This window comes from Bos mutus, chromosome 4 (genome assembly GCF_027580195.1).
Source record: "Bos mutus isolate GX-2022 chromosome 4, NWIPB_WYAK_1.1, whole genome shotgun sequence".
Classification (NCBI taxonomy): Eukaryota; Metazoa; Chordata; class Mammalia; order Artiodactyla; family Bovidae; genus Bos; species Bos mutus.
In genome coordinates, this window is record NC_091620.1 from 55,375,062 (window position 1) to 55,394,546 (window position 19,485).

General features: G+C 38.8%; 1 protein-coding gene across 2 annotated transcripts in view; it reads left to right on the top strand.

The window, feature by feature from the left end:
- The window catches only part of BBS9 (Bardet-Biedl syndrome 9), a 480,327-nt gene that overhangs the window by 30,927 nt on the left and 429,915 nt on the right, over positions 1–19,485 (top strand). For both annotated transcript variants that reach the window (XM_070369516.1, XM_005889113.2), the window contains exons 3-5: positions 1,113–1,263; positions 4,211–4,275; positions 12,866–12,979. In XM_070369516.1, coding sequence (XP_070225617.1) covers positions 1,113–1,263; positions 4,211–4,275; positions 12,866–12,979 — 330 coding nt within the window. The remainder of the gene's footprint in view (positions 1–1,112; positions 1,264–4,210; positions 4,276–12,865; positions 12,980–19,485) is intronic.

Below are 19,485 nucleotides of genomic sequence, written 5' to 3' on the forward strand. Positions count from 1 at the left end.
TGATGTAAAGCTATTTAGTTCACTTTAATTATATATTCTGTTGGCAGATTGGTCTTTGTATATGAAACAAAGCTGGATTCTTTTAATTTTTAGACTTTTTTTATTGTCTTATTTCTTTTAAAAAATTTATTTATTTTAATTGGAGGTTAATTACTTTATAATATTGTAATGGTTTTTTCCATACATTGACATGAATCAGCCATGGATGTACATGTGTCCCCTATCCTGAACCCCCCTCCCACATCTCTCCCCATCCCATCCCTCAGGGTCATCCCAGTGCACCAGCCCTGAGCACCCTGCCTCATGCATCGAACCTGGACTGGCGATCTGTTTCATATATGATAATATACACGTTTCAATGCTATTCTCTCAGATTATCCCACACTCGCCTTCTCCTACAGAGTCCAATGGACTGTTCTATACATCTGTGTCTCTTTTGCTGTCTCGTATATAGGGTTATCGTTACCATCTTTCTAAATTCCATATATATGTGCGTTAGTATACTGTATTGATGTTTTTCTTTCTGACTTACTTCACTCTGTATAATAGGCTCCAGTTTCATCCACCTCATTAGAACTGATTCAAATGTATTCTTCTTAATGGCTGAGTAATATTCCGTGTGTATATGTACCATAGCTTTCTTATCCATTCGTCTGCTGATGGACATGTAGGTTGCTTCCATGTCCTGGCTATTATAAACAGTGCTGCAATGAAAATTGGGGTACACGTGTCTCTTTCACTTCTGGTTTCCTCAGTGTGTATGCCCAGCAGTGGGATTGCTGGGTCATGAGGCAGTTCTATTTCCAGTTTTTTAAGGAATCTCCACACTGTTCTCCATAGTGGCTGTACTAGTTTGCATTCCCACCAACAGTGTAAGAGTGTTCCCTTTTCTCCACACCCTCTCCAGCATTTATTGTTTGTTGATTTTTGGATAGCAGCCATTCTGACTGGTGTGAGACGGTACCTCATTATGGTTTTGATTTGCATTTCTCTGATAATGAGTGATGTTGAGCATAATTTTTAGATTCTTCTTTTAGACATTAGAAATTCTATTTTCAAAAATTTTTGTGACTAATGTTTTTTCCTATATCTTTAAAAACACCTTTTTACAGATAAAATTATTGTGGGCAGCTTTATGGGCTACCTAAGAATCTTTAATCCTCATCCTGTAAAAACAGGAGATGGAGCTCAAGCTGAGGATTTGCTTCTAGAAGTGCATCTACGAGATCCAATATTGCAAGTGGAAGTAGGAAAGTTTGTTTCGTAAGTACAGTCCACTAATTCGAGTGTTTTGTCTTACTACTTGGAGTATGTCAGTCCCTTATGTATCATTTTTGTGCATTCTTAAAAAAAAAGACTATGAATTAAATATATTTCCTGTATATTGTCATGTACTGAACATTGTTTAATATGGAAACCTGTACATTTAGGACAGGAAAATTTAGGAGTCTTTTTTTTAAGTGTAACAGACCTAAGATGCCTGATGTGTCAGAAGCTTGAAGGAAAGGAGATAAGCCTTTGGAAAATAATCAAATAAAGAAACAGAAAGTATGTACTTACTTAAAGCACCAATTTTCTAGGTTATATAAATTTGTTTAAAAAAATTAGACATCATAGTAGCTATGTGATTTGGTGCATAACTTTGAGTCTTTAAAATGTATTTCTTATTTGGTGTAGAGAGATCCTTAGTTTTTTAAAAGAAGTCAGCTTAACCCACAAAGGAAGTCTTTGATTCAAAGTACTTTATTTTTAAACCTATTTTAGAAGACTATTAATTATTTTGCATTTTGTGTAATATGTCTTTTTTTATTTACTGATGATATTGGTGATTTTATCTTATTTTCATACATGAATTTTCTTAAAATTAAACCTATATTTCTTAATCATTTATAAAAGTATCTACTATGAAATTTTATGTAGACAGAGGTGGTCTTGTTTTCCCTTCTCTTTTTGAGCTGTCTTTGCCTTCTTAAGTCAGGGAGTGCCCTGAGCTCTGGACTTTGGCTCACTCCCAATTGGTCATCATCATTTATTGGCCCCAGGTTGTACTTGTTCAGGGTCCTGATTCCTGCTAGAAAAACCTGAACAACTGCTCCTGAGCATTATTAACTTTTTTAGTAATATGTTTCATTCTAATGGGAAGCTGCTTCATGGATGCTCTAGGCTGGGAGATGAGATGGGACCTTTATGCACTGTGACAGACTGAGTCAGGAGTTTATTACTGACATGGCTGGTAAATATCTACTCCATCTAAAAGCAGATAATGATTAGGTGCCCCTTGTGAACCTAGCACATACAAGCATGATGGATTTATAAAGTAAGGAGACAAAGAAGTTCTTGTCTCTAAAAAGCATTTTTACCTTTGCATGTTTTAAAAAAGTGGAATGCTGTCAGAAATCATTCTATATAGTAATATGGTTTACATCTATGTGATCATTTTTTAGAAGGGAGGAGGGTAACATTGATGAGTGGATACTGTCCTACTATTTACTGACTAGTACTGTCTCATTAATCTGATGTATAAGATGTGACCTGCATTTAGAGATAAGGTAGCTAGTTAGAGCTCAGAGCTTTCAGTCACACAGCCAGGATTCCGACCCAAGTCTGTCTGACTCTGTTCTTTACTGTTTTTCCATGACAACATGTTCTTTTCCTGTGCATGAGGAAAAGTTGAGTGTTCAGGGTACATATAAAGATTTTTGAAGACAATCTTGATTATATGATAGCTGTGTATATTTACAGGTATTATCGAATATAATTCTTATTTTATGAATGAGAAACTCACACTCTAAAAGATTAAATGATCACGGAAATACCGAAGTGCAGAGTCAAGACCCCAATCCAAGTCTTCAGACTTCAATTATAGTCCTTTAAGTTTAGAACAGAGTCTGTTTCAGAGGTCAGACATCAGAGGCCTGCTTGCAGATTAGTTTTATGTTTAAAAGAATTGCCAATGTTTAAGAATGAGGAATTTTCACATAAAATCCCTGCCTTTGGCTTTTCCTGAAAAAAATGTGGAGATCTGGCCACAAGCCCAGAACTGAGTAGCTGCTTGCTGTCACCTTTAGACTGGCCCTAGTCTCCAGTTGATCACAGCCATTTACTCCCTTTATTCACTTACATCCTCTGACTTGACTCTTGAAGACTTGGAATTTAGGATTTCTAGACCGACTGTGCCATGTCTCTGGAAACCACTTGATAGGGGCTAAGTGTAGTGCTGACACTTGAGACCTGTAGGGGAAGAGCAATTGGCCAGGTGACGATGGTCAGGCTCTCTCGCCCACCTCACTCAGGACAGCTGAGATCATTTGTGGCGCTAAGCATGCGCATCGTGGTGTGGTCTGTATAAGCACCACCTGAAACGCTCTTAGAGCTGTCAAGTTGAGTCCAGTCCCATGGAGTTGAGTTTTGTAGTTATCATGATTTTGCTGTGTCAGAGATTAAAGCATGTCTGCCTTGCCCCAGTAAATAAAGAATATCTGTAGTTTCTACAGCTCCTTGCATCTTCTTCCAGCTTCTCCGCTGGCGTCTTGCCTATCCTGAGTTCAGTGAACAATGAGATAACAGGAAGATAAGACCAAACCAAAACATTTTCAATACCTTTAGTAAAATTTCAGATATGGATGTGATATATGCCATTTCCCAGTGATGATTAGCTTTCTCTGGTGCTTTATACTTTACTTTCACATGATTTTTATTTCATTTAATTGAAAGCTCTTATTTTCCAAAAGGGGAAACAGGCTTAGAGAGTGTAAGTTTCTTGCCCAAGGTCATAGGTTAATTAGCCTGCAAGCCAGGACCAAAGCTTGGGTCTCTCTCTTTCTCTTTTTTTTTTTTGCAACCAGGGATCCAACCTGGGCCGTCCACAGTGCAAGTGTGGCGTCTTAACCACTGGACTGCCAGGGAAGTCCCATGGCTTTATTGTGGGAGAGCACTCATTAAGGGGCCTCTGATATGGCTCTTTCTGGGAGACTCCTTTGGCTTCAACCTGAAGGCAACTCCTTGAGGCAGAGTTCTTGGGCCTCTGGGATTGTCAAACTGGCTGTTTTGTTGTTAAATTTATTTTTCGGTTTTGAGTGTTATCCAGTGAATTATTTAGTTCACTCATGATACGTTATGATTATAATCTCTTTTAAAAATCATTTTGTCATTTTTTGGGGTTACATCTGAAGCTAGTATTTAAACTTTTAAAACTTGCACCATTTTTCAGAGGTACTGAGATGCTTCATTTGGCTGTGTTGCATTCGAGAAAACTGTGTGTCTACTCTGTCTCAGGTAAGAAACATTTTCTTTTTTAAATGTAGACTTTTTACTAAAATATGGACTTCTTAATATTATGTAAGAATAGTTGTATCGACTTGGTTAAGTTTTCTTATCTTGGTTAGCGTTTTCCTATTGTTCACTTACTCTTTCCGTTGCAAAGACTATTACGTTTTCTTGGTCTGCTATTTCCATGCATACTTAAATTTCTATCACTGTAGAGGGTTCCTTGAAATCTCCTTTATCTGAGGAATTGTGTCCAGGATTGCCTATGATTAAGAGAGGCCAATTCTGGGTACTTAGGGCACTTGAGTCTTAAGAAATGTTCAATAGCAACAACAGAATTCATTAAATGCTGAGTCATGGTGGCTTAAAGTGCGTTTCTTTGGTGAACCTCAAGTATTTTTTCTTTATAGTTCCAATTTCTTGGTTTTTGGTTGTCTTCATTTAACCAGACCTCGCAGGTTTCATTCCCTGACATGGTCCTGTGGGTACAAGTATGAAAGTTAATTGTAGTCTGGTTTCAGCATTTTGGCCCTTATTAAAAATGTAACTTATGAATTTTGTTTCAGTTATTAGATAAGTTTTAGTTCAAGTTTAGAGAGTTATTTTTATGATGTCAACATTGAAGGATTTTTTCAATGGACATAGTAAAGCTAACTATCTGTGGACCTATTGCTTATTCAAAAGATACACTCCTTTGGAATTTGCTGTAAATATTAGCTTCTAGGTCTCGATTTCTCACACTCAGTCTCTTGATTTAGGCTTTCTTTGTATTTTGCTTTTAATTGGAGTAATGATTCTTCTTTACTATCACCAAGCTGGATATTCTTTTTTGGTTTGAAGATCTGTTAGATTTTGAAGGCAGGCTTGGTGTGTGCTGTGTGGTAGGCATACTTGTTGAATGAATGAATGAACTTATATTTCTAAGTAGTGCTGAGGCAATTGGTAGTAGCTATTACTCTCTATGTGTTACTTTCTTCTTATTTTCCTTCTCTGTTGCCACTATCATTTTCTTTTCCATTCTTTTTTGTATCAGAGACCCAGTAAAGTAATCTTACTGTCATTGTTAAACACTCTCATTGTTTGGTGGTAAAATATGTTGCTCCTCTTATGCTGTTAAAGTGCTGCACTCAATATACCAGCAAATTTGGAAAACTCAGCAGTGGCCACAGGACTAGAAAAGGTCTGTTTTCATTCCAATCCCAAAGAAAGGCAATGCCAAGGAATGCTCAAACTACTGCACAATTGCACTCATCTCACATGTTAGCAAAGGAATGCTCAACATTCTCCAAGCCAGGCTTCAACAGTACATGAACTGTGAACTTCCAGATGTTCAAGCTGGTTTTAGAAAAGGCAGAGGAACCAGAGATCAAATTGCCAATATCCGTTGGATCATGGAAAAAGCAAGAGAGTTCCAGAAAAACATCTACTTCAGCTTTATTGACTACACCAAAGCCTTTGACTGTGTGGATCACAACAAACTGGAAAATTCTTAGAGAGATGGGAATACCAGACCACCTGACCTGCCTCCTGAGAAATCTGTATGCAGGTCAAGAAGCAACAATTAGAAATGGACATGGAACAACAGACTGGTTCTAAATTGGGAAAGGAATACATCAAGGCTGTATATTGTCACCCTTATTTAACTTATATGCAGAGTACATCATGAGAAATGCTGGGCTGGATGAAGCGCAAGCTGGAGTCAAGATTGCCGGGAGAAATATCAATAACCTCGCTGATGACACCACCACTCTTATGGCAGAAAGCGAAGAAGAACTAAAGAGCCTCTTGATCAAAGTGAAAGAGGAGAGTGAAAAAGCTGGCTTAAAACTCAACATTCAGAAAACTAAGATCATGGCATCTGGTCCCATCACTTCATGGGAAATAGATTGGGAAGCAGTGGAAACAGTGAGAGACTTTATTTTTTTGGGCTTGAAAATCACTGCAGATAGTGACTGCAGCCATGATATTAAAAGACGCTTGCTCCTTGGAAGAAGAACTATGACCACCCTAGACAGCATATTAAAAAGCAGAGACATTACTTTGCCCACAAAGGTCCATCTAGTCAAGGCTATGGTTTTTCCAGTAGTCATGTATGGATGTGAGAGTTGGACTATAAAGAAAGCTGAGCACTGAAGAATTGATGCTTTTGAACTGTGGTATTGGAGAAGACTCTTGAGAGTCCCTTGGACTGCAAGGAGATCCAACTAGTCCATCCTAAAGGAGATCAGTCCTGAATATTCATTGGAAGGACTGATGGTGAAGCTGAAACTCCAGTACTTTGGCCACCTGATGTGAAGAACTGACTCATTTAAAAAGACCCTGATGCTGGGAAAGATTGAAGGCAGGAAGAGAAGGGGATGACAGAGGATGAGACGTTGGATGGCATCACCAGCTCTATGGACATGAGTTTGAGTAGGCTCCGGTAGTTGGTGATGGACAGGGAAGCCTGGCGTGCTGCAGTCCATGGGGTCACAAAGAGTTGGACACGACTGAGGGACTGAACTGAACTAATATTGCTCCTTCTAGTGGTGGGACAAATATTTAGTGTTCCAGAATAAATGGAGAAGGTAAGGTATAGGCTGGGCTTTCCATGTGGCAGAGTGGTAAAGAATCTGCAGCCAATGCAGGAGATGCAGGAGACTAGGGTTTGATTGGGAAGATCCTCTGGAGGAGGAAATGCCAACTGACTTCGGTATTCTTTCCTGGAGAATCCCATGGACAGAGGATCCTGGCAGGCCACAGTCCAGGGGATGGCAAAGTGTTGGATACAGCTGAGCACGCATGATAGAGGCTACTTTATTGTAGGAATCTAGCTGTTCCTGTCCCATCATAAGCCTATTAACTTTGAGTGACATTTTATTAACAGGTATGGAGGAGGATAACTTGCCCACAGTCACTCTTGATACTGCTTGGGGTACTGGTCCTTTCTAGAGGCTCTGTGGGGGCTCTAAGAGGGCAGTAGAAGGACAGATCCTAAAAATTAGAAACAAGGTTAGATTCTTGACCTTGCCTTGGCCTATTTGAATAATGGCTCAGAAAGCCAGAAGTCTCTAGACTTTACTGGGGTGTATGACATAGACTAAGGATGAAATGTGTGTTTATCAAAAAAGCCTAGTGAAAGAAACTGGCATGTTTGATCACAGCTTTTTAATAGGACATTGGTATCCATAAGGGCTTCCCTGATAGCTCAGTTGATAAAGAATCCACCTGCAATGCAGGAGATCCCAGTTCGATTCCTAGGTCGGGAAGATCCTCTAGAGAAGGGATAGGCAATCCACTACAGTATTCTTGGGCTTCCTTTGGGCTCAGCTGGTAAAGAATCCATCTGCAGTGTGGGAGACCTCAGTTCCACCCCTGGCTTGGGAAGATCCCCTGGAGAAGGAAAAGGCTACCCGCTCTAGTATTCTTGCTTTGAGAATTCCATGGACTGTATGCAGTCCCTGGGGTTGAAAAGAGTCGGACATGACTGAACGAGTTTCACCTATTCATAAACATATTCCTTCAAATTTGTGTTGAAAATGAAAGTTACTTGTCATGGGAATGGCAATTTTATTGCTCTTTTTATTCTTTGTACTCATTTACAAGCCTTGTATTCTCTGGGGATGAGGAGTTGTCCAAACTACATTCCCTTACACTCCACCTCATTTCCTTTCTCAGTCTCTCATTTCTTCAGCCTCCTGTGATACTCGTAGGCTGACAATTTGTATATTTTTTCTGGCTTGGCTTAAATTGAGAAGCAGGGAAGTTAATGTTTTTGTTCTCTTGAATATGTTTCTTGAGGTATCAGACCGAACTTTTACCTAGCTTTTACTATAACAGGGGAAGCATAAACACTTTCTAGTTTAAGTGAAATCATCGGTGTCAGCAGATGAACGTGTCAGCTGAACTTGACGTCCTTAACCCCAACTGCCCTCTCCCCAAATGTTTTTTGTTTTCCTTTGTGTGCTTGTTGTTGTTCAGTCGCCAAGTTGGTGAAGAATCTGCCTGCAATGCAGGAGACCCGGGTTCAATCCCTGGGTCTGGAAGATCCCCTCGAGAAGGGAATGGCAACCCACTCCAGTATTCCTGCCTGGAGAATTCCATGGACAGAGGAGCCTGGGGGGCTACAGTCCATAGGATCACAAAGATTCAGACACTTTCACTTTTTCACTTTTTGTGTGCTATGTGCTCCTAGAAGATATGTGAGGCAAATTAGAGGAGAAATCCTGGATACAGCAAACGACTCTTAATAATCAGAGGCTACTGTGCTGACTTTCTTTCTTTCTTTGGTCATTAAATGCTGGTTTAATATAGAGAAACAGCAGGGTCTTGCTGACCTGACCTTAGCCCATCTTATCATACTCTGGTAAAGGAAAAACATCACATGGCATCTGATTCTTTCCTGATGGTCCTCAGTTTCTGAGTAAATGGTTACAGATGTGTGAGCTTAAGCTATACTGATTATGTTCTTTTAAATATTCTCTTCTAAAAATTGTGTATTTCCTAAGCATTTGACATATTTCTAGAATTTTAACATTTGCCATGAGAGGGCAAAAATGTCTCTTTACTTTTGATAGGGTTACATAGTCTAATTTGATTATTTAATACAATGAACCTTTTACTCTGTAATGGCTTTTATTAATATTTCATTTAACATTGTTAGATTTCTCAGCAGTTATGTATGTAAAATTGGGCCAAAACCTGTTTTCAAGGTGACCTTTGATTGTCCAGAGAGTTTTTATTTTTTAATTAGCTCTTGTTTAAATAAGGCCAGCGGCAAAAATGTTCTAATATCCATTTACTTTCTAATCGATGAAACTTTATATGAACTTTAGTTATATGTAGACTATTATTATGGGCTTCCCTGGTGGCTCAGATGGTAAAGCGTCTGCCTGCAATGTGGGAGACCCGGGCTGATATACATTTATTGTATTCAATCTGTATATCCAAGGATAAAACTTATGTAAGTAATTTTAATCTTATGTCACTGATGCTTCTCTAGAAAAAATGATCAGAATTTTTAGATTTTCAGGTACTACCTTTATTCCAAGTTAGTATTGAAGGAAGATAAATTGTTCTGTTCTCCCTAGTTGCACTATCATATTTTCAAGTGCAGTTACCTGAAATTTAAAAACTTAGCAATGCATTTGGAGCTTTTCCAGTACATAAATCCTAGTGTGATTTCATGCAAGTTTGTTTAAATATTGACTGCTGCCCCTTGTGTTCACTGATGTTTCGGCTAGCAGGTATGCATGATACATTCCTTTCTTGGAGGGGTCCCTCTCATTTTAGGTGCAGAATGAAATTTGGAATTTCTGTAAGGACGAACCAGAAGTTTCTTGGAATGTTTTTCTGGTTTCTTAGAGGCTAGAACTGTCCTTAGGTCAATGCTATGAGTTATGTTTTTAGAGTTTTTGGTTTTTGCCCTTGTGGCTGGTATGGTAGTGATTACCACCAGTTTCTGTGGACTTTACTGACTTTATTGCCATTTAGGTTCCAGAAAGCTTTCATCTATCAGGTTTAGCTGGCAAATTTGTCTTTTTTTTTTTTCAATTCTACTGATGTGTGTTCTGTTCTTAGCATTTTCAGGGGCATAGATCTGTGTAGAAAATGTTTTCCTCCAAGAAATCCTTGCCTGTTAGTTTTTTCTCTTTCAACCCTTTACCTTCCAAATGAGGAAGAACAGTCCAGGGAGAGAAAGGTGGGGGGTTGAAATTATGTGTGTGTGTGTGTGTATACATATGTATACACACACACACACATGAAAGTGAAAAAGTGAAATTCAGCATTAGTCACTCAGTCTTGTCTGACACTTTGTGACCCCATGGACTGTGGCCCACCAGGCTCCTCTGTCCATGGAATTCTCCGGGCAAGAATACTGGAGTGGGTTGCCATTTCCTTCTCCAGGAAATCTTCCTGGCCCGGGTATTGAACCCAGGTCTCCTACATTGCAGGTGGATTCTTTACCATCTCAGCCATTAGGGAAGCCCTATGTATGTGTGTGTGTGTGTGTGTATGTATGTATGTATAGTTGATTTATAATATTATGTTAATGTCTACTGTACAGCAAAGTGATTCATTTATATATATACACACACATATTTTTTTTTTTGTCCATTATGGTTTATCAGAGGATATTGAATAGAGTTCCCTGTGCTATACAGTAGGATCTTGTTGTTTATTCATTCTATATTTAATAGTTTGCATTTGCTAACCCTAAACTCCCAGTCTGTCCCTCCTCAGGAAATTTTTTTTTGAAGTTGTCATTGGCTTACCAGGTTCCCTGAAAGTTGTTAAATGGGGGACAACTAGGTGCCAGGATATAGAGTGCTGGCTCAGAAGACCTGATTTGAGTACTGTGTCCTTTATCAGCTATGTGATTTTGGTGGAAATTTATTAATTTTTTTTAAACTTAAGGTGCCTCAGTTCTAAAATGGAAGTAGAAATACTTCTCTTCTTGCAACCTCAGTGAACATTGGTACATCCTTCTGGACAAAAACAAAACAAAACAAAAAAACCCCCACAAATGCTCACATATAAATCTGTATACACATACATATAGACTGACATATATATTTAGATTGTTTTAATTATCTAATGTTATTCAGTTTGGAACTATTTCATTTTCTTTGTGATATTTAAATTTTTTTCTTTAACTTTTGCATTTTTGACTGAATGACAAAGATGCTTCTTAATGGAATATGTTGCATTTAGAATAATTTTTCTTTTCAATACAGTTTCTAATCATAATGTTCTTGCCTGATCACTAGGATATAGCTCTAACTGTATATACTCTAGGAAGCCTGACAACTAGAGAGTAAAATGCAGATAAAGTACCTTTTCCCATTTGGAATGAACCAGGAAGTAATTATAGCATATATGACCTATTAAATGCAATGAAAGTTTTTTTTTTTAATTTTGAAGGATATTTTTCTTGTTTGTTGCTGTTCAGTCAGTAAGTTGCATCCAACTCTTTGCGGCCCCGTGGACTGCAGAATACCAGACTCCTCTGTCCTCCACTGTCTCTAGGAGTTTGCTCAAATTCATGTCCATTGAATCTGTGATGCTGTCTAACCATCTCATCCTCTGCCACCCCTTTCTCCTTTTGCTTTCAAACTTCCCTAGCATTGGTGTCTTTTCCAGTGAGTTGGCTCTTTGCATCAGATGGCCAAAGTATTGGAGCTTCAGCTTCAATGTCAGTCTTTCCAATCAGTATTCGGGATTGATTTCCTAGAGAATCCCATGGATGGAGGAGCCTGGTGGGCTGCAGTCTGTGGGGTTGCAGGGAGTCGAACACGACTGAGAGACTTCACTTTCACTTTTCACTTTCATGCATTGGAGAAGGAAATGGCAGCCCACTCCAGTGCTCTTGCCTGGAGAATCCCAGGGACGGGGGAGCCTGGTGGGCTGCCGTCTCTGGGGTCGCACAGAGTCGAATACGACTAAAGCGACTTAGCAGCAGCAGCAGCAGCAGCAGGATAGACTGGTTTGATCTCCTTGCAGTCCAAGGGACTCTCAAGAGTCTTCTCCAGCACCACAGTTTGCAGAATCTATTCTTCCACGCTCAGTCTTCTTTATGGTCCAACTCTCACATCCATTCGTGACTACTGGAAAAACCATAGCTTTGACTATAGGGACCTTTGTTGGCACAGTCATATCTGTCTAGGTTTGTCATAGTTTTTCTTCCAAGGAGCAAGCATCTTTTAATTTCATAGTTGCAGTCTCTGTCCACAGTGATTTTGGAGCCCAAGAAAATGAAATGTCACTGCTTCCACTTTTTCTATGTGCCATGAAGTGATGGTACTGGATACCTTGATTTTAGTTTTTTGAGTGTTGTTTTAAGCCAACATTTTCACTCTCCTCTTTTACCCTCATCTAGAAGCTTTCAGTTCTTCTTCACTTTCTGCCTTTAGAGTGGTGTCATCTGCATATCTGAGGTTGGTATTTCTCCCAGCAGTCTTGATTCCAGCTTGTGATTCATCCAGTGTGGCATTTCGCATGATGTACTCTGTATATATGTCAAATAAGCAGAATGACAATATTCAGCCTTGTCGTACTCCTTTCCCAATTTTGAACCAGTCAGTTGTAGACTTCAAAGAAAACATTATCCTAGTTATTTGCTGAGGGATGTTTTAGATCTCTCTAGTAAATTAGAACATAATGTGTTAGGGGCTTGAATATTTTGAGAGTTGGCACAGAAAATTGAATTGCTTGATAGTGTGGGGAATTTTTTTCTTAGATACTTTGAGTCATGTCTTTTCTGTTTCATTGTTATAAGTGAAGGGAACTTAACCTAATTTATTTCAGAACTGAAACTGGAAGATTTTGTTGTTATTTAAATAGTTATACTATACTTAGACATAATGGAAATAGATAATAAAATGTGACCCAGGGTAGTATTTCATCTAATGGTATAATCTAGCTGAGACTTAAATGGTTCTAACTGTGCTGGCATTCTTTGTTATCAGTATGCTAAGTGTTCATGATACATAATGCTTTAGTGCTTTGTCATTTTAAATTTCACTGAAATTGAATTACTTGGAATTGGTACGGGTGATGAGATATTAATATTTTTTAATATAAACAAATACAAAGCAGTTGTTTTATTTTTTCTTTTTAGGAACCTTGGGTAATGTGGAACATGGGAACCAGTATCAGATCAAATTGATGTATGAACATAATCTTCAGAGAACAGCCTGCAATATGACTTATGGATCATTTGGCGGTGTGAAAGGTAATTTGTATTTAATCATGAGCATGCTGTTGTAAGGATCAGAATATTTGGCCATATAAAAATGGAGGATTATGTGGTTTGAATCTCAGAGTTAAACATATTTTATGGAAACCTTTGTATTAAAATACTTGGGCAAAGTAATAAAAAAAGAAAACTCTAAGCGTTGGATATATATGATTTTCATATGGCCTGCACTTTTATGTGGTCTACAGAAATATTTCTGAAACTGCCTTTTCTTTAAATTTTGTCTTTCATACATGAGTTGACTGAAGTTGAACTTTTCTGTGGTGAACTGTGTGCCTGCCTCTCTCAGTGGAAGAAGGGGTTGATTTCTTCATTGATGGATGTCCCTGCTCTATTTGGTAGAGGCAGGATGAAGCTGTAGACCCCTGACCCCACCTCACCCACCCCCAGGGCCACTGTGCAGGTTGTGTAAATTGTTTTTAAACCAGGGCATAAGGGGCTAGTGGAGACTGGAATGCAGACCTGATCCTGCTCATCTGGCCATGTGCGCTGGCCTGGAATAAATATCCCTAGAGAAAGGGAGCCTTTCCTAAATTTCATAGAGACATTACCTTTATCAAGTCTGGGCTCAGTGATGCTGTGTTCTTTCCACCCTGGGAGTATCTTTTTCTAATTAACACAAGGGCTACCACCCTAGTTCCACCCTGGCTTCTTGAGTTACCAGGGCTTGATGCTTGCTTCTCTACACTGTGATTGTTGGCATGGGAGGATTGTTTACAATTAAATTTCTCTCACTTCACCATGACAGGGTGAGAGAGGAGCTGCTGGTGCTGAAGTAAGTATAGGAAGCCAGCTGGTGACACTTGCCTGTGTGATTTTGTGTTTGTGTGTGGAGGGGGCTCCTGCTGAACATGTAACTAGGGATTTTATAATATAGCTCTCTTTAGGCTCAAATTTTTATGAGTTTATTGTTTAACTATTGTGTTAATGGGCTTCCTTGGTGGCTCAGATGGTAAAAAATTTGCCTGCAATTCAGTGGACCTGGCTTCGATCTCTGGGTTGGGAAGATCCCCTGAAGAAGGAAATGGTTACCCACTCCAGTATTCTGGCCTGGAGAATTCCATGGACAGAGTAGCCTGGTGGGCTACAGTCCATAGGGTTGCAAAGAGTCAGACATACTGAGAGACTTTCACTTTCATTGTGTTAATAAAAAATAGGTTACCTATGTTAGATTTTTCTTTAGTGACATGACAAAATATCTTTATTTTGGAAGTATCCTTCATTCATGTGAACTCACTTTGTTTTATATACAAAGGTAAAGGCAAGAATATTTTGGGTAATGGGCTTCCCTGGTGGCTCAGATGGTAAAAGAATCTGCCTACAATGCAGGAGACCCCGGTTCAATCTCTGAGTTGGGAAGATCCCTACAGAAGGGAATGGCAGCTCACTGCAGTATTCTTGCCTGGGCAATCCCATGGATAGAGGAGCCTGACATGCTACTGTCTATGGGGTCATAAAGAGTCAGACACCACTAAGCTACTGACACTTTCACTTTCACACTTTCAATGTATAAATAAGCGTTTTGTGTAATTAAAGTGATTTATTTGCTAAACTTTAGTAACAGGAATGTTTGAAGAATATGGGAGATGTCTAGACTTAGGTGAAAAGAGACCATAAAAAGTGAAAATTTGATGAGAAGCTAACTTCTGTTAGGCATCCCCTCCCCAACTTCAGCTTTCCACTGTTCTTTAAAAAAAGTGTCTGACATGATCAGGGGACCAAGTCTCCCTTGTTTAATGAACTATTTTCAATATTCTTTCTGCTACGAAACCCTGCAAAGAAAAATTACTAAATTCTGTACAGCTGCAGTCAAAAGATATTATATGAGAAAAGAGTGCTTTGAGTAAATGAAAGTAAGTTTTTATTTTTTGGTAGCATGAAGACAATTATTTATTTAATTTTCAAAACTCTTAATTGAAGGATAATTGCTTTACAGTATAGTGTTGATTTCTACCAAACATCAGCATGAATCAGCCTTAGGTTTACCCATAAGAAAATTACTTATTTTTAAAAAGACAGTTCTTTGGATCAATGTCAATTGTTGTCCTTCATTGATTGGACTGTCCTTTTAGTTTTATTGCCAGACCAAGTTAACCTAATTAAAGTAAAAAAATTTAAATAAATTCCTTGCTTCTGTGTGACATTTTTGCTAGATTCAGTGATGCACTTTCAAAGTAATTAGAGTTATTAGTTTTGAAAAGAATAGTTAAGTTTGTACTTATATATCTTCTCTTAGTTTTGAAATTCTGCCTTATATTTAAAAAGTCCCTTTTGAAAAAATAAGAGACAGTTATGACATTTCTTACTTTCCTATGGTTAAGCAGAATATTTCCCCATTTGAAACAGAGATATCTTAGTAGCAGAAGCAATTATTCTGTTTCATGGGTTTGGAACACATAATATCTTTGAGATATCTTTAAAAAAGTAATGGAGTGGTAAATCAGTAAAAATGAGCCATTTGGGGTGAGTGGCAGGGGGGATGGGGAGTTATGGCTAATGGCTACAAGGTTTCTTCTTTGGGGATGAGGAAAATGATCTCAAATTAAATTACAGTGATGGCTGCACAGCTCTATAAATACACTGAAAACTATTGAGTTGTGTAATTTTAAGAGGTGGTAAGTAAATTGTATCTTAATTGTAAAACTGTTAAAAAAAATTATCCGTGGGATAAAACTTGCTGCAAGAGAGGTGATAGCACAGTCCGTGCATCTACTGATGTACAGAAGTTGTGGCTTCAGAACTGTGAAAATGCTTTTGAATGCTGATAGGTGGTTTATGGGAATGTGTATTAGGAAATGATCCAAAATGTGAAAAAGTCTGATCAAGCTTCTATATAATTATTTCCTTCTTCTTTCTGTCCTCCCTCCCTTCTTTTTATTTATAAATGTATTTATTTATAATATAGAAAAATTAGAAGTGATCTAAATGAGTAGCGAAAAGCAAAGGAGAAAAGGAAAGATATAAGCATCTGAATGCAGAGTTCCAAACAATAGCAAGAAGAGATAAGAAAGCCTTCCTCAGTGATCAATGTAAAGAAATAGAGGAAAACAAAAGAATGGGAAAGACTAGAGATCTCTTCAAGGAAATTAGAGATACCAAGGGAACATTGGGCTCAATAAAAGACAGAAATGGTATGGACCTAACAGAAGCAGAAGATATTAAGAAGAGGTGGCAAGAATACACAGAAGAACTATACAAAAAAGATCTTCACGACCCAGATAATCACGATGGTGTGATCACTCACCTAGAGCCAGACATCCTGGAATGTGAAGTCAAGTGGGCCTTAGGAAGCATCACTACAAACAAAGCTAGTGGAGGTGATGGAATTCCAGTTGAGCTATTTCAAATCCTAAAAGATGATGCTGTGAAAGTGCTGCACTCACTATGCCAGCAAATTTGGAAAACTCAGCAGTGGCCACAGCACTGGAAAAGGTCAGTTTTCATTCCAATCCCAAAGAAAAGCAATGCCAAAGAATGCTCAAACTACCACACAATTGCACTCATCTCACATGCTAGTAAACTAATGCTCAAAATTCTCCAAGCCAGGCTTCAGCAATACGTGAACCGTGAACTTCCAGATGTTCATGCTGGTTTTAGAAAAGGCAGAGGAACCAGAGATAAAATTGCCAGCATCCACTAGATCATCAAAAAAGAGAGAGTTCCAGAAAATCATCTATTTCTGCTTTAACCAGACCACCTGACCTGCCTCTTGATAAACCTATATGCAGGTCAGGAAGCAACAGTTAGAACTGGACATGGAACAACAGACTGGTTCCAAATAGGAAAAGGAGTTTGTTAAGGCTGTATATTGTCACCCTGCTTATTTAACTTCTGTGCAATATCATGAGAAACGCTGGACTGGAAGAAGCACAAGCTGGAGTCAAGATTGCCGGGAGAAATATCAATAACCTCAGATATGCAGATGACCTCACCCTTATGGCAGAAAGTGAAGAGGAACTCAAAAGCCTCTTGATGAAAGTGAAAGAGGAGAGTGAAAAAGTTGGCTTAAAGCTCAACATTCAGAAAACGAAGATCATGGCATCTGGTCCCATCACTTCATGGGAAATAGATGGGGAAACAGTGGAAACAGTGTCAGACTTTATTTTTTTGGGCTCCAAAGTCACTGCAGATGGTGACTGCAGCCATGAAATTAAAAGACACTCCTTGGAAGAAAATTTATGACCAACCTAGATAGCATATTCAAAAGCAGAGACGTTACTTTGCCAACAAAGGTCCGTCTAGTCAAGGCTATGGTTTTTCCAGTGGTCATGTATGAATGTGAGAGTTGGATTGTGAAGAAAGCTGAGCACCGAAGAATTGATGCTTTTGAACTGTGGTGTTGGAGAAGACTCTTGAGAGTCCCTTGGACTGCAAGGAGATCCAACCAGTCCATTCTGAAGGAGATCAGCCCTGGGATTTCTTTGGAAGAAATGATGCTAAAGCTGAAACTCCAGTACTTTGGCCACCTCATGCGAAGAGTTGACTCATTGGAAAAGACTCTGATGCTGGGAGGGATTGGGGGCAGGAGGAGAAGGGGTCGACAGAGGATGAGATGGCTGGATGGCATCAGTGACTCGATGGATGTGAGTCTGGGTGAACTCCGGGATTTGGTGATGGACAGGGAGGCCTGGCGTGCTGCATTCATGGGGTTGCAAAGACACGACTGAGCGACTGAACTGAACTGAACTGAAATGAGTAATAGATGAGAATGATTAAGTTTTGATTCATAGATTCAGTAGATTATTGTGAAGCTGGTAAAATTAAGTTTGGTTTGCTGTAGTGAACATCTTTGAACATAAATCTTTGTCCATGTTTCTAATTTTTTCCCTAAGACTGAGTGTAGAAGTGGAGTTACTGAGTTAGAAGGTTAAGAAAATACTTTTTTCTCAAAAAAGCACCCCTGCGAACTATATAAATAAATTGTAAAAAGTATAGAACTTAGGAAGAAGAAAGTAAAAGTCACTGTCACTTCAATAGAAAAGAAAGCCTATTTTCTGAACCTGATGTCGCCCGTATGTGTCTAATGTGCACCTTTACAGGACAGAGTGGGTCAGTGTTTTAATCTGAAGACTTTCCTAGACTCGTTCTTTTTCTTTTTTTGATCTAAGTTTAAAAAAGGAAATTAAAAATTATTGTCTTTTATCTTACTCTGTGTTTAAGATGTCTTCTTGTGGAATTATTAAGTTAGGTAATTGTGTTAGTAGTCAAGAAAGGAGTTAAGCAAAAAGAAAACCTAGCAGCATTTTTTTTAAAAATTTTATTTTATTTTTAAACTTTACAATATTGTATTAGTTTTGCCAAATATCGAAATGAATCTGCCACAGGTATACCTGCGTTCCCCATCCTGAACCCTCCTCCCTCCTCCCCCCTCAACCCTCCCTCTGGGTCGTCCCAGTGCACCAGCCCCAAGCATCCAGTATCGTGCATCGAACCTGGACTGGCGACTCGTTTCATACATGATATTATACATGTTTCAATGCTATTCTCCCAAATCTCCCCACCCTCTCCCTCTCCCACAGAGTCCATAAGACTGATCTATACATCGGTGTCTCTTTTGCTGTCTCGTACACAGGGTTATTGTTACCATCTTTCTAAATTCCATATATATGTGTTAGTATACTGTATTGGTGTTTTTCTTTCTGACTTACTTCACTCTGTATAATAGGTTCCAGTTTTATCCATCTCATTAGAACTGATTCAAATGTATTCTTTTTAATGGCTGAGTAATACTCCATTGTGTATATGTACCATAGCTTTCTTATCCATTCATCTGCTGATGGGCATCTAGGTTGCTTCCATGTCCTGGCTATTATAAACAGTGCTGCAATGAACATTGGGGTACACGTGTCTCTTTCCCTTCTGGTTTCCTCAGTGTGTATGCCCAGCAATGGGATTGCTGGATCATAAGGCAGTTCTATTTCCAGTTTTTTAAGGAATCTCCAGACTATTCTCCATAGTGGCTGTACTAGTTTGCATTCCCACCAACAGTGTAAGAGAGTTCCCTTTTCTCCACACCCTCTCCAGCATTCATTGCTTGTAGACTTTTGGATTGCAGCCATTCTGACTGGCGTGAAATGGTACCTCATAGTGGTTTTGATTTGCATTTCTCTGATAATGAGTGATGTTGAGCATCTTTTCATGTGTTTGTTAGCCATCTGTATGTCTTCTTTGGAGAAATGTCTGTTTAGTTCTTTGGCCCATTTTTTGATTGGGTCATTTATTTTTCTGGAGTTGAGCTGTAGGAGTTGCTTGTATATTTTTGAGATTAGTTGTTTGTCCGTTGCTTCATTTGCTATTATTTTCTCCCATTCTGAAGGCTGTCTTTTCACCTTGCTAATAGTTTCCTTTGTTGTGCAGAAGCTTTTAAGTTTAATTAGGTCCCATTTGTTTATTTTTTGCTTTTATTTCCAATATTCTGGGAGGTGGGTCATAGAGGATCCTGCTGTGATGTATGTCGGAGAGTGTTTTGCCTATGTTCTCTC